Below are 14,834 nucleotides of genomic sequence, written 5' to 3' on the forward strand. Positions count from 1 at the left end.
CATGCGGCCTGTGGAGGGGAAAAATGTTAATCTTATCGATTTTGAATCACATCATTCCTTGGCAAAGGGTATGAAATAAATCCAAAGTTATAAATAAAACTCAGAAGTCAACATTTGATTGGATAAACGGCTTTCTTATGAACACCACACACAATATTGGATCTGTACATAAATGGATCAGACGTGATTATACACGGTTCCATTAATAAAAGGGAATTAAAAAATATATAACTGTAAAATGTACAAACTACTAGAAATATACCTGAGGTGTACAAAAACAAAATGTAAAAGCAGATATATAATACAATGGTTAAAATATGCACAACACAAGTGGAGTAAATGTGGAAAGCTGATATGACAGTGTGGCAGTAGCAAGACTGTTGATATAAGGCCCACAGTCTTGCTTTGGAGCAGTACTTAACAGTCAAAGGTTTTGGTACAAATATTTGTGTTTTGAACTAGTAGCACCAGTTTTTTTTTTTACCTCGTGTCGCAAGGCACTTTTAGGCACTGTTCACGCTTGTGTGTGAGTGTGAGCGAGCTGAGTTATTTTGTACCAGAGAAGTTGCTGTATTTCTTATGCTGTCATCATTTTCCATGTTGCACTCTTGCGCTCTGATTTTTTTTCCTGCTTAAGCACATATTCTTACAAACAAAACCAATTGCTGACTTTCCCTTCGTGACAGTGTGTGAGGCTACATTCCCGGCTTTGGAAGTATCTTGAAGGTATAAAAGGCAAAAGTGCTCTTAAAAATGCCAACCTGTTTACCTTCTACGGGTGACAGCGGCAAAGTGTGCGGACATTTGTTGGAAGCTTGTCCGTTATAAAAAGCAAACCAAACAGCACTTGTGTGTTTTTCTTAGGATGGACGCGCATTCGCGCTCTAGTCGTCATCTTCATCTTCGTCGCTCTCCGGGACGTGGCGATACTGCGCAATAGGATGCAGCTTGGTGATGTGGCCGATGCCCTTGGTGACGCCCTCCCTGAAGAGCACCTTGGCCCCCATTTTCAGGTACTCGGGATGCTTGAGGAATTTAAACTGAACACCCGCCTTCTCTCCCGTCCTCAGCTCCTCCTGACAGATGCAGAAAAGTGGTTGATTTAAACATGGTTCTATCACTTCCGGAAAAAAAAAAATACAATAAATACATTACATTTCATTTTCGAAGCGTTTTTGCAACCATTTGAATCTTTTCTAGTACTACTTGTACTGTGTGTGTCTAGTACTCTCACCTTGCCATAGACGGCCTCAACAGTGGCAGTCTGCCTCACGTTGCCAATGTGCACGGTCACCTGGAAGCCCTTGTGGAAGGTCTTGGAGTGGAAGAGCAGTACAATCTCAGCCTCAAATATCCAACAGATGGTTGGGTCCATCTCTGGACTCACCATCACCATTCCCTGTGGGAGGAAAACATCAGATGCCTCCGCATTGCCTAACGCCTGAATGGAAACACTTGTGTAGAAATGTTGCAGAGGCTGACCTTTCGCAGCAATGTGCGGTTGAAGTTTCCGAGCGCCAGCGAGGCAGCCTGTCCGGCGCGAAGCACCCGGCAAGCCGAGCGGTTCCTCTGGATGCTCCCGACGGTCAATTTGTGGAACCGCCCTGAGTCTGTGGGCCCGACCACCAGATCATCTCCCTCGCGGCAAATACCACTACAATCAAAAACACCAAACTCAGTTGAAACACATATTGAGTTTCAATAGCTTTTGAGTGCTTGTTGCAGACAAACTAACCTGCACAAAGTTCCGCCCACCACAGTGCCCACTTCTGGCACGGTGTAGATTTCATCCACCTAAAGAACAAGAGTCATCAGTCATTAGTCTGTGCTATTGCAACTTTCAGCCAAACTAGTTTAATCTCGCGGGTAACGAATAGAAGCTAGTTCCAGAAGACCACCCCCCACGCACACACAGTGTCAATGGCATTGCTGAGATGCCGGCTTTACCTGAAACTCAGTGAGCTGCTGCATCAGCTCCTCCTGCTCCTTGCTGTTGCTCAGCGGAGGGATGATGTTGAAAAAGACCTTGAGCAGGTCCAGATTCTCTCCGGACACGCTGGACACGGTGAAGACGGGTGTAATGCTGGCAAGGGGGAGAGGTCACAAGATCAAAAAGGGTTTCAGTGTCATGTTAGTGCTCAGTTGTCATGTGGTTGAAATAAGTGTTGCTTCTGTTAAGCCATGTTTAGCGCCCCTCCAAGTTTATTTTGGTCAGTAGCCACTTTCCGTCTTTTTTCTTCCCTTTGGTATTGACCAACTTTTTGTGGACTTTGATCCAGACCATCCGTGACTAGCACTTTTCATCCATGTGTTTGCTGAAGAGCATTTGAGTGAAGATGTTGACTCCTACGCTAGCTTCCTACGCTAACCTGCGACTTGTCACTTGTATCAAAAGTGTGATACACTTCTCATAATTTAGGATATTCGACTTTCGGCTGAAATTTCCAGATGAAACTAACTTGCATTGAAACTTAATTTGAATGGACATATCCAGTTTTAACCAAAATCCAAATCCTCCTAAATGATTGTGAATACATATATATTACATTTCATTTTATACTTGTGTTCAACTTCAGAGGTTGGTACACACTTGGGCGACTGGGCAAACTGCTGAGCAGCGGCAACGGCATCGTCCGTGCTGGCCACAACCATGGGCACTTTGTTGCAGCCCGGCTGCTTGAGTACTCGCTCCAGCTGCCGTACCGTCCGCTCCACGGCAGCTCGGGTGCACAGGTCCACTTTGCTGATGACGATGAAGATGGGCACCTTCAGGGCCATGGCAAAGCCCAGGTGTTCCCGTGTCGTGCCAGCTAAAAAAAAGAGAGGTTGAATCAAAAGTGGCTTACTACATCAATTCCAGCATGGCGACTTAGGGGGTGGGCGTCAAATGCACAAGTGTTTGAGAGTATTAATATGTCAGGATGGCCGAGCGGTCTAAGGCGCTGCGTTCAGGTCGCAGTCTCCTCTGGAGGCGTGGGTTCGAATCCCACTTCTGACAATCACCTTTTCTTATCTTGCACTGCTTTTCTACAAAGATTTCAACATCCAACGTACCGATGCGTAAATTCACGCATTGTGTTATATTAATCACAGCTAATATGCAATAGTACTTCGGCAGCTCTAAGCACTTGACAACTGATACTGCCCCTCCCCTATACTGTACATTCTGTGTCTGCTTGAATTACAACGTGTTAAAGATAAGAAGTCAGGATGGCCGAGCGGTCTAAGGCGCTGCGTTCAGGTCGCAGTCTCCCCTGGAGGCGTGGGTTCGAATCCCACTTCTGACATGACTATTTTTGTGTCATTTCTGTCCTGACTGCTAGTTCACAGATAAATCCAAGCTGAAAATGTAATTAAATACTGGTTGCATCATAAAAGTAGGCAGACGTGAAAGTAATACAATATGTCAAAAATTCCATTGGGTATGGATTGCGTGCTCATTTGTGAGCCAACAAGAAAAAAATCCCCTGCAACGAAAATCAACAACAATCAGTTTGATGTTTTGATGAATTGTTAGGTAAATTTGGCAGTGCAAGGCTGACTGCTAAGTGCTCCCATATTATCAGCTGACCCATCTGTGGATGCCAATAATACCAGCATGAAATGCCGCTCACCCGAAGATGATATTTTTAGAGCGGGTCATTCCTGGCAATAGTGTCTGGTTTGTTACATAAGGTCAGATTTCATGTTTGTAGCGCTCTTTCGCCGCAGCTGGTTGACTGAAGAAGTTGGCACAAGGACAAAAAAAGGTATTTGGCTGCACACCAAGAGCTGCTGATCAAGAATGATGCAGTTCTATTTAGTTGGGCCTGAAGTGACACCACTAATTGCTATTAATAGTAACATTAGGCATTAATGTAAAAATATATGACCTACTTGACCCAAATAAGGACATACTGTATGTAAGTCGACAAGATGGATGAAAGTGCCTGCATTACATCAACAAATGGTCACTAACCAATGCCGGTATTTGCACTGACGACAAGCATGGCGAAATCGGGGTAGTAGCTGGTGAGGCCAAAGATGGTTGTCTTCAAGTATTTATGGTGACCCGCCAGATCGATGAACGTGATCATTTTAGAGGCACTCTCGCAAATCTCTTCTGCCGTTCGAGACTCACTGTAGTTCACAACCTAGAAGACAAAAAAATTGTCGGATCCAGTGCTTTCGTATTTGTCTGATGAAGATTGTTTGGCTCACTTCTCCTTTACTGTTAAAACCCAGGATCTCAAAGCTAATGCTAGATGTTCGCCCAGTCTGGATTTCATGGAGGTGCCTGAAGAGGTTGAGTCTGGCTCTTCCCCGTCCATTATCTAGCTCGCCTTGCGTCAAAACACCCAGCAGAGTCGACTTGCCCGAGTCCACATTACCGATTACGGCAACTCGCAGGTCCAGGAACTGCAAGAAAAAAACACAAAGGAATGCAACATTTTTAAAAAAGACAATAGTCGTGAGTTCTTGTGTCTTAATGGTTGCTGTGCTAACCTGCTGGTCATCTGGCACCTTTCGTATTAGCGCTTCGGCGATGGTGAGAGGCTGATCGGTGTCATAGTCCACCTCTGCATGTCGAAGGATGGTGATGTCAGCCCCAACTCTGTCAAATCATTTTGGGTGTCAAATCAACATGTGCTGCATTAGCTTGGAACGTGTGGTTGGGTTCACAGTGAAGCTCACTTCTCGGCCATCTTATGAAGGGTGGTGAGTGACGCCTTCATGTCGTCCTCCGACAGGCCCACCAACATGCCGTTATCCTCCACCCCGATCTGGTAGACAGCTTCTCCACGACCCTCCTGGAGCCGCCATTTCATTTGCGTCACCAGGTGCTCAAATCTACTTGGCGTAGGGTCCACGAGCTTTAGCTAAGCAGCGGGTGAAAAGATCACAGAAATCAACAAACGATATCCTGATGCTAACATTGCCAGTGATAATCCACGTCGGTGTCAGATTTCTACATATGAGACGGATGGAAAAGACTTGTCAAATGGTTGACCTACAAATGTTCTTTTGGCTGACGTTGTGAGATTCTCTTTTATGGTTGAACTAAAATGGGATTACAACAAAATATTCAAACTCACATCTCTTGACTGTGAGGCACATATGGTAATCGTTAGCCTACCCATTAATTCTAATTTTGGAGCAAATAGTGTCGTCTCGATGTTTTAATGTGGCTGTAAAGCTCAACAAACCTTAAGCAATAAAATAAGACCACACCTAACACACCATGCAATGCTATAAAAGCTAATTACCTAAGAATATTGATTAAATAAATCACTCTTGACAGTGTCACAGTGTGCTTTTTGAGGGATGGAGAGTCAATATGTGTCTAGTGAAGTGTCTGCTTAGTTTATGTGTCTCATATAACCCATTCAACACACTCTGATGGCATATACTGTATCCTATTACGGTACTGGTTTATGTGAAAGTTCTTACCTTGTACTCGATATTCCCTTCTTCTACCTAGGAGATAAGGTACAAAGTGTTAGACACAGACAATTACAACTTTCTATTTCAGGACATTGATATCAATTGCAATTGGGCTGCTCTGTTTGTCTTACAAGATGTTTGACCTCTCATAAGAGAAGGTTTTTCCACACCAACTTGGGCTGGTGTGTCCTAACCAAGCCTTGTTGCATGAACTCAACTCAGACAGAGGAGAAACATCTCCCAAGAAAAACAGAGCATTCCAATTGTGATCGAATCAATGCCATGAGAAAGAAAAGAAGTAGATGAATGAAAATAATCACAAGCGTGTAATTAATTTGTAAAATAATAAAAAATAAATAAAAAGCCGATTTCCTGATTCAGCATTGAGCGTGACCTATTTAAAATTGTGCTCAATACTGAACAGCTTAATGTTGTAAGCAAATGTGTGTCAAATTCCATTCAAGTTTACCTTGGAAATCACTTACTACGACGACTTTTGTACATTTGCAGAGGAATAAATGTAACTTCTGCTGAGTGTGAGGATTATGTAACTTTACTACACACAACCAAAAGCCAATAGACAGAATGCCGGCCAAGGAGGACATCATATTATCTTTTGGAAGTAATATTAGCACAACTGAGGACACATCGACGCCCCCCCCATACACACACACTCACCCAAAGGTTAACTATTTACAAACACAGCTGATGCTACAATAGCATGCTAACTGCACTTTCGTTCATTTAATTTAGGTGCTTTTAAAGACATTACATGGTTATAAACTATTGCGGCCAATTAGCTAAGTGTCATAATGTTATTTTTCGAAAAGCTAGTTTAGGTTAGCGTAAAAAAATAGGCTAACACGGAATGTAGCTTTAATTGTAAAGTGAAAGTAAACAGCTTTTTGTTTTGTTTTGTGTAATTAACACATTTTAACACAATAGAGACGCTGTTATCTATGAGACAAGCGTACCTCTGGTGGTAGATAAGGGGTGCTGTTGCTCGGTTTGAAGCTGCGAAAGTGTCGCGCATTCGCTCTCTTCTTCTTGGCAGAAGCCCTTTTGGTGGCGGGGGTACGTCCGCAACCATTGCCCGGGTTCACTTCAGTCCGAGAGCCGTCGTTTCCATTTTCTGAGGCAAACAACTCGGAAACCCGCTCATCCATAAGCTGCTTGGCAATGACGGCGGACCGGGAGGGCTCTCTCAAAACACCGGGGGGAGCACAATAGAAGTTGTTTTGACGAATGGGACTCTTCCTACCTGAAAGGGGGGTTTGTTTTTGGTCAAGTGGTAGCTTAGGCCCCCCCACCCCAAATAAGAGGACCGTTCAAAGTCCTTCTCAACATTAATAACAACCGTGAAGAGATGGTGGTTTTGAGTTTTCCGAGGATACACGTCATACCGTGAAACGTCAAGCAAAGCGAATGGTGTTAGTTACAGGCTAGTGCGAGCAGGCGGAAAGCTCCCAAATCATACGTAGAACATCTTAAGCACCGCCCGTGTGAGCTACCCAGAGTAAAAGCGTGCGTACACTTTACAGCGCACGGTGCTTTGCAGAGCTTTGCGTCAGACGACGAGGAAGTCCTGTTTGACACCAAGACTGACGAAAGTTTGTATTTAAGTATGAAATCACACCCCGAATTTTAAAAGTTACAGAAAACACTTGTGCACTTGGGTTTTAAACTTTATTCAAATGGAAGAAATTGTAGGAACGGGGGAGAAATTGGCTGATAATGCCCGAAAATGTTGACAACTATTTTAAAAACCACATAATACATATGTATATATTTTTTTAGTCTTATTCAGTATTAGAGTCACCATAAAGGTTATATTATTCTTCCTTTTTAAAAATGAGAACCTTGAGAACCAGTCGAATGGATTATCCAAACAATAGGTTAGTATGGTTTTTAACTTTAACATTATAATTCTAAAATACTGTCATAGTAGCAACATTACTTTGTGAATTAATTTGCGTGGCTTGACAACGTAAACAACGGCGCCATCTAGTGTTTCAGAAAAAACTAGTCTTAGGACAATATTTGTATTTAAGTAAATAAGTAGGATTTTTAATACTTATAAACCTGAACTTTATTTATTTATTTATTTATTTATTTATTTATTTGTTTGTTTGTGAATGTGGTCGTTTTTTCCTGAACTTACTCGGGAAGTGAAGCTGCTGCACTACCTACTAGAGGGCTCTCAAGAAGTTTCTTAACCATTAGAGTTCAAGAGGGTACCCAAGTCAAAGTGTGAACCATCTCTCCAAGCATTCCTCATTGATGTAGAAGGGTGCCGAAACTGTCATATCTGGGGTCTGGCTTTCTCTTCATTCCAAAAACATACAAGTTAGGTGCAACACTTGCTTCTAATTGTACTGAGTTGTGAATGCGAGTCTGAATGTCTGTTTATGTGTGTGTCACCAGCAATTTGCAAGTTGCTGAAGGTCTACTGGGACAGGCTCCAGCTCACAATGACCATAATTAAGATGAGAAGTATTGAAAATAGACCGTTGAGTAGAATCATTTATTTAGTTAATCACCTTTCATTATTTGTTCATTTAGAGGCCACTGAGTGCCAATAGTAAATTTACACTAGATGAAAAGATAAAAATGAAGAGATGCAACAAATATTATTTTAGAAAACATGATCATTTGTAGGCTGTTATGAGGGCTTTGAATAATTGACGATTGCATACCCCAGATCGAGTAAATGGTCTTTGGAGCTGTAATAACAACAGCCATAATAGAATATCTATCCCTTACTTTTCTGTACCAAATGTTCTTAGAAAAGTGTTGTGGGTTCAGTTGGAGCCTATCCCAGCTAAATTTAGGCAAGAAGCGTGATACACCCTGGACTTGTCACTAGCCAATCACAGGGCAAAAATTGCCGATTTGTGATTTCCTTATAGAATCTGAAGAGGTTGCAAAAAACAGAAGTGTGCATCAAATTGGTATTTTCCCATTGTTATGAACAGTGAGTGAAAATAGTCAACTCCCACTCCATGTGTAACTGGTTCCAGAGTGTGACATTTCCCAGAGTTCACCCTGATTGGTCGGGCAGCCTGTGATGTCGGGCCACAGCCCATTTTCCTGCTGACTTTTGAGACGTTTCCTCTCGGTTTCCTTCAAATATCCATCTGTGCATTCACACAGCCAAGATCATTGTTTTAAAATGCAACATCTGCTTCTTCTTGTTCTTGTTCTTTGTGTGGGAGTGCTGCACCAAACCTCAGATGCCGTACTTATGGACAAGCTAGCAGACAACAAGATTTGTGGTGATGCAGAGTGTTCACGTAAGTAAATGTGTTTAATGCAAATCCCAATGCCACTTTGAACTCACTCTATGTTATTTTTTCTTGTGTTTTTTCCATTTTAGATGTTCTCTCCATGGCCACGGCCTTGGATGACTTCATAGCTCCGGACTGCAGATTCATCAACCTCAAGAAGGGTCAGAAGGTTTACGTGTATTCTAAACTGGTGCCAGAGGAGGGCAGTGGAGTCTTCTGGTCTGGGAGTGTATGTACAAACCAGGCCACTGTGGATGAAAAAGCACATAGATCCAAAGGTAGAAGTTTTTAGTGAGGCTCTACCGATGTGTTAACCATTAGGTGTACAGTGACCGCTATGTGGACCAGATGGGCATCATCGGATACTTTCCGGCCCCTGTGGTGAAGGAGACGCACACGTTTAGAGAGGACACGGTCCAGATTCCTACAACAGTGTGTAGAATTAACATAGACATACTATATGAATTTATATGTTATTCAAGTTAGTCTACATTAACTTCTTTTTTTGTCATTGCAGAACATGGATTTCATCTGCACATAAGGTGGACAGATGCTTCCTGTTTTAACATACCATAGTACATAAAAGTTTCTCCACCTAATACCTAGATCATCATGGCTCTGCAAATGCCTTATGGGGCCGAATTTTATCATTTTTCCTATCTTATGATCAAATAATCAAAAGTCCTCTTGTGTCTGGGTCATGGTGACATTATACTTAAAGGTAAGTCAACCCTCCAAAGGTCTTTGGAATAATATTTTCTGTGCAGCCCAACTAGTCAAAACACAGTATTGTGATTAATGTTTTGTTTGTAGAATATAAATTAAACAAGCAAAAGGGAGCTGTTATTATTCATCTCATTCTGCCCATTACTGTTACCTGAAAATGACCTCACAGTTGACAGGAGGTTACAACCAATCAGGGCTCACCTATTTATTGAAGCTGAAACATGATTGGACCTGTAATGTCATTTTCAATCAACAAGTGGCAAAATGGCCACTCCCTGAGATGGATACAAATGGTTGAATGTTGCTGCTTAACATATTCAACGTTACATACGTCTTTTTACCTTCCTAAAGTAAAAAGTAGAGACTCTGAAGTGTACTCAAATACAAAGTACATGTGAAACGTAGTGTGTGTACTCAATGTTGCTTCTCATTTATCACTGTGCTCAATAAACCATTTCCCCGTGTCAATCTCAAAAACAACTCGGCTTCCTTCAACAGACTCTAGAGACTGATAATTGTAGCCTGTCATTTCCAACTGTCCATGATCTTCAACTGTCACGGTAGTGTCAAAAATCTTATCATTGACTGTTTTGAGAATTGATCTGCATGCAACACATAGAATTATGTTTGCTTCCAGAGTAGTAGCAAATATACACACCACCATTCTATGAGATTGTTGAATATTCCATATCTCCCTCACACACAGTGTCTAGTACTGTGTAAAGATCATTGAGACATATTGGAGCTATTAAGGCTGGATGGATGATCTGCTTTGATCGCTATCATTAAGATCATTGCACAGACTTTCCACGTGGGAACTAAACAGCCAGTGCATAATGGAAAGCTATAGAAAGACTCATTGATTTAACTTACGATCTGCTATTTGACAGAGTGATTTGAAGCGACAACACAAACTCTTAATTCAGTTATTTCATTTATCACTTGTGGGAATTAGCACACATTAGTTCCAGTCAATACAAATTTGCTAAACATGCTGACATTTACCACACAAACACACACAAAAAAAAAATTGGATCAGTCTTCAGAAAAGCAACCAAGTGATTAAAAACAAACAGCAGTGCGTACAGTCACACAATTATTACTTTAAAGAGTTGCCATGGTGATGGGATAAGATTTGTTTTGGGGGGGATGTTTCAAGGAGCAGCTGCCAAAAACAGACACACGCACAGTGCGGAGTACACAAGCTATTTTTTTTCCCAACTACTTTTTCCATTCCCTTGTCACACCCACACTCTTGCAGACAGGAAGCCCCTTGGCACCCTCGGAGCATCTGAGGTTGACATTTTAGAAGAGGGGAATTATTGCTCAGCGAATGATTTATTGGTTTGTTGTAAGCACAATACAATAAATTTAAGGAACTAATTAATATGTTTGTGTTTTTGTTCGCTACCATTCAAAGTTATAAAAAGACATTCTGAGATTTTTTTCAATTGTCTGGACAATTGAACAGCTATAAAGGCTGCTTACAGCATAATCATTTGTACTTATTTTTTAAGCAGCATTACACAGGTAGGAAATTGAATCACTTCCTTATCAATTATTTAATCATCCTATGAGTCATATAGCAACAACAACCTTGTAAGGCACCAAAATTAAAATTCTAATGCTCCAGCAGGTTATTCAAGATGTGATGACCTCTTCAAAATCCAATCTAAATTCTGCTGATTACAATAATTTGCACATTAACAAGGATTAAAAAACATATTTCAGTAACCTTAGTAACAAACAAGCCAAGTAAAAGGTACATCCTTCAAAACAACCCAATTTTGGGTTTAAAATTGGACTGACCCAATCGACCCAACTTTCTGGGTCAGTCCAATTTTTAAGCCAGCAGTTTTAACGATGTAGAGATAAAAAGTGAATCTCCGATTCGATTTTTTCCCCTATCCCAGAACGTAGCATGAAGATTTCAATACAGATATTAGTGAAGGGAGTAGAGCACAAATAAATCAATGCTTCTTTGTGTCACACAAAAAATAATAGATGGACTGGAAATACTCTAGCCTGCACAATTACATGACTCATGCACACATGCACACATGCACACATACACACAGATGCGCTTCAGAGAAGAAAAGAGCGCCAGATAGGTAAAATTAAAGCCGCAGCTGCACTTTATACAAAATAATGAAAGCTTTTGTGACTTTAAAGCCGATGAAAGGTGAAATTGACAAATGCAACGTGCAAGGTAACAAACAATAAAGCTGCATTGAGTATGAATTCTAACATGCTAATAATTAAGACATGTAAGAATTGATTAAATTCTGACATGCTGACAGTTGGCAACAAGTTATCGCTTCCTTTCTCTTGCGACTGCTTTTTAAGACAAGCGTCCATCACAAGCCCTCCTACATCTTGTCTTGTTTTATTTTTAAGGAGAGGGGTTTAGCGACAGCCTGTGAATAGACCCACAATTGTTTGTCATGACAACCAATTAGCTATTGCAAAAGCAGTCAGGCTAAGTACAGCCATTAGGTGCCAAAACAGAATGGCGTTGTCGTCACTGTATTTTTCTCTTCGTGTTGCAAAGTGTTCTTGTAAAGATGGTTATTTATTTTAATAAGACATCTGTATAGCTCTTTCATACATTTACATACTTTTGACCAGTTTGCTGTTGTGTAAACAAATCCTTAATACTACAAATCCTACATTCTGTATGAATTTCAAACCAGTTCATTTCTCGTCATACTCTTTTATTCTGTTTTTATATTCATAGATTACAAGCCAGTGCTATTTAACTTTAATGCCCTTTTCGTTAGGGTTGGTGAAGCAGCATGCGGCTTGCCCTTCTACCTGTTTTGCATAGATGAAATTTCAAAGACAACTTTTGGTGGATATTGCCAGTGTTTATGTCGGTTAAAGAATGTCATACAGATTCATATATTAGAGGCTTTTTGTTGTAATCTTTTTGTGTGACTGTGATCGCATGTATATCTGCACCAGGTTGCATGAAAGCAGCTCAGATGTCCCTGAGTGCTTCGTTTCATCGTTGGCCCGTTTTATAGACAAAGCAGCTTTGTTAAGCTTAATGGTGCTTGTATTGATTGGCCGGGATATCCACACAAACCGCCAGGGCCAAATGAGCAATGAGATCCTCCAATGAGGACCTCTAAATGCTTTCCAGCTCCTTTTTATTGACCCTTCTGGAATAGACCGTGCAGGGTTTTATTTACACGCTTTGCCCGCAGCTTGTTTTTACAAAGCAGGAATCGCTTTGTAATGGCGGCATGCATGCGACTATTGTCTGTTTTTCAATTCTTGCTTGACTGGTTCTAACGCAGCGATAGAAGCTTGTGAAGTATTGGACGCAGATGCAAATGAACTTTCCTAAGTTACAGTCTTGAGCTTTAAATGAATAGAATGGCAGGCTTAGCACTCATCTGCTGTCCAGTCAAGGTACTGTAGCTCTTGAGCCCTGAAGAGACTGTGACCTTTTCCGAATACCACCAGGTTGGATCAGGTGACGTTCTCACAACTATCCTAAGACTCTGATGGAAATGCAACACTACATAAACCCAGACATAATTTTAAATACATGAATAAATGCATTTTCTGAATTTCATTTAAAAAAAAGATAAATAAATAAATAAATATCACTGAAGAGTAAAGTTGTGTTACCTCACCAAAAATGAAGTTTGAATTTTAAAGCATCTTTTGATCTAAACGCACAGAGCTTCTGACTAATAACCTGTTGCCCTGCGTGGCCTATCAAAAATGGCTGTTGTTGGCCTTCTTAATGGACAACGCTCTTCACTACGGGGCAGCACTGGAGAGCGGCTTGGTAACGTCCGAGGTTACATTACCATTAGCGGTAATGTCCTAATGGAAAGAACATGGGAGGACACGCGGAAGGCTGCTGCTTGTGCTCTTTTCTGTCCTCAGCGGACCGAGCGTCATCTCATTTTATCAAGGTCTTCCGCGCCAGACCGCAGATGCAGAGCGGAGCCCATTTTCATGCTGATTACTGGCCGTTGTGCGTCAAAGGTCGCATTGTCGTCAGACTCCTCGCAGGAAAGGCATTCTCGAAGACGATGTCAAACTTTCAGCCGGGTAATTACCCCCACCTCGAGTTGAGGTGAGGGATGAGTGTGGCTCGTAGGAGGCTTGATTAATACACAACAACACACCCCTTGAACTAAACTAACCATATTATAAGCATGTTTTGGATGTGTTGGTTTATGACCTACTCTGAGAATCAAGTTGTTGTTTTTTTAATTTTATCGTGTGAATGGAGTCATATTCTTATACGGTGGGTAACACTGAGTACAATTTCATGGACTCTTGAACACAAACTGGGGTAGATTAGCACTGCTGGACCACTTTAATAAAGTAATGTTCCAATCAAAAATATTTTCAAGTGGATTGACAACTTTTTGCAAGTGCCTGCTGATGCGGCTGATTACCGTTCTGACAAACCCAGCGGCTCCCACTCGCTGTGATATGTTCATTCTTTACAAACAAGGTCAAAACAAATTTAGCAAACTAGCAATTTGCAGGTATTGCACAGAGAGAAATCAAATGATGACAGCATGGTGCTTGAAAGTACGTTATTTCTCCTGCTGCAAACAGTATTTTGCGTTCGGTGGGATTCAGCTGTGTCAAATTTGCAAGTCTTTTAATCGCCCTCTATGTAACGCATCCATTAGGCAGCACTGAATGCTCACCTTGAAAATAAGCAACACGCAGAGGGAATTAATCATCTTGATTATGCATAATCGGAATCGTGCGCGCTTGTTTTTCTCTTCCAATTAAAGTGGAATTGCTTGTGGAGTAGGCTTTGAATAACAAAGCAGGTGGCAGCAGCCCGTCACGCTTCGGCGGCTCTTAGCGCAGGTGAGTGGCTTGCTCTGACACAGATGCTTCAAAGAAATTGTGTTTTTGTTTCACCTGCTGAGCTTCGGCATAGACTATCTTTGTTTTATTAGTTGTAATATTCATACTAGCCCTGTTCTGTTATGCTCATACAAATATATTAGTGGCAGTTACAATGTTGGAAAATGTTTGTTTTAAACTGTAACTGTATCACCAATAGTTCTTTCATAACAGTTTAAAATTTCAAACTAACAACATTATTTTGTGTGTTTCTGTGTGTGTGGGCTATAAACACCCGTTGCTAAGTTAATGCTTTTTGTTAGCCAATATGGCCGCCCTATTGGCAATTGCAGAATGTTCTGCTCTACTCTACTGTAAATCTATTTATCTACAACAAAAGCTGCACAATCCAGAAACACATGAACAAATACCGTATTTTCCGGACTATAAGGCGCAACTAAAAAACTAAAATGTTCTCGAAAGGCCACAGTGTGCCTTATAGTCTGGTGCGCCTTATATATGGACCAAATTCCTAAATTTAAATTGGCCCGAAGCATTGTGTCA

The 14,834-nt window shown here is 41.3% G+C and overlaps 2 protein-coding genes and 2 non-coding genes across 11 annotated transcripts; 3 read left to right on the top strand and 1 right to left on the bottom strand.

Moving 5' to 3' along the window:
* Nucleotides 1–113: 113 nt before the first annotated feature.
* gtpbp2a (GTP binding protein 2a) lies at nt 114–6,845 on the bottom strand. Of its 2 annotated transcripts, none has more exons than XM_085922102.1 (12): nt 6,399–6,845; nt 5,431–5,457; nt 4,675–4,859; nt 4,486–4,594; nt 4,201–4,398; nt 3,959–4,133; nt 2,561–2,810; nt 1,948–2,083; nt 1,736–1,794; nt 1,483–1,654; nt 1,235–1,399; nt 114–1,076 (listed from the first exon to the last, which is right to left on the bottom strand). In XM_085922102.1, the coding sequence occupies exons 1-12, from the start codon at nt 6,588–6,590 to the stop codon at nt 885–887; spliced, it is 1,860 nt and encodes a 619-aa protein (XP_085778228.1). In that variant the 5' UTR covers nt 6,591–6,845; the 3' UTR covers nt 114–884. The 2 variants fall into 2 exon arrangements, with proteins under 2 accessions (XP_085778228.1, XP_085778229.1); XM_085922103.1 differs by having other exon boundaries at nt 2,591–2,810; nt 6,399–6,844.
* trnal-cag (transfer RNA leucine (anticodon CAG)) lies at nt 2,916–2,998 on the top strand. Its single transcript has one exon. It is a non-coding gene; the product is annotated as a tRNA-Leu (tRNA).
* On the top strand, nt 3,205–3,287 carry trnal-cag (transfer RNA leucine (anticodon CAG)). Its single transcript has one exon. It is a non-coding gene; the product is annotated as a tRNA-Leu (tRNA).
* A 242-nt stretch (nt 6,846–7,087) lies between the features above and the next one.
* Nucleotides 7,088–9,996, top strand: LOC147050110 (otoraplin-like). 7 transcript variants are annotated; one of them, XR_015067453.1, is made up of 6 exons: nt 7,088–7,319; nt 7,599–8,717; nt 8,801–8,940; nt 9,033–9,143; nt 9,229–9,432; nt 9,936–9,996. XR_015067453.1 is itself a non-coding variant. In XM_085922588.1 (6 exons), the coding sequence occupies exons 3-6, from the start codon at nt 8,597–8,599 to the stop codon at nt 9,250–9,252; spliced, it is 396 nt and encodes a 131-aa protein (XP_085778714.1). In that variant the 5' UTR covers nt 7,088–7,319; nt 7,599–7,775; nt 7,849–8,596; the 3' UTR covers nt 9,253–9,892. The 7 variants fall into 7 exon arrangements, 6 of the variants coding, with proteins under 6 accessions (XP_085778714.1, XP_085778717.1, XP_085778716.1 ...); XM_085922588.1 differs by lacking the exon at nt 9,936–9,996 and having other exon boundaries at nt 7,599–7,775; nt 7,849–8,717; nt 9,229–9,892; XM_085922591.1 differs by lacking the exon at nt 9,936–9,996 and having other exon boundaries at nt 7,599–7,770; nt 8,658–8,717; nt 9,229–9,892.
* The last annotated feature ends 4,838 nt before the right edge of the window (nt 9,997–14,834 follow it).

This window comes from Syngnathus leptorhynchus, chromosome 10 (genome assembly GCF_054491065.1).
Source record: "Syngnathus leptorhynchus isolate UIUO chromosome 10, UIUO_Slep, whole genome shotgun sequence".
NCBI lineage: Eukaryota > Metazoa > Chordata > Actinopteri > Syngnathiformes > Syngnathidae > Syngnathus > Syngnathus leptorhynchus.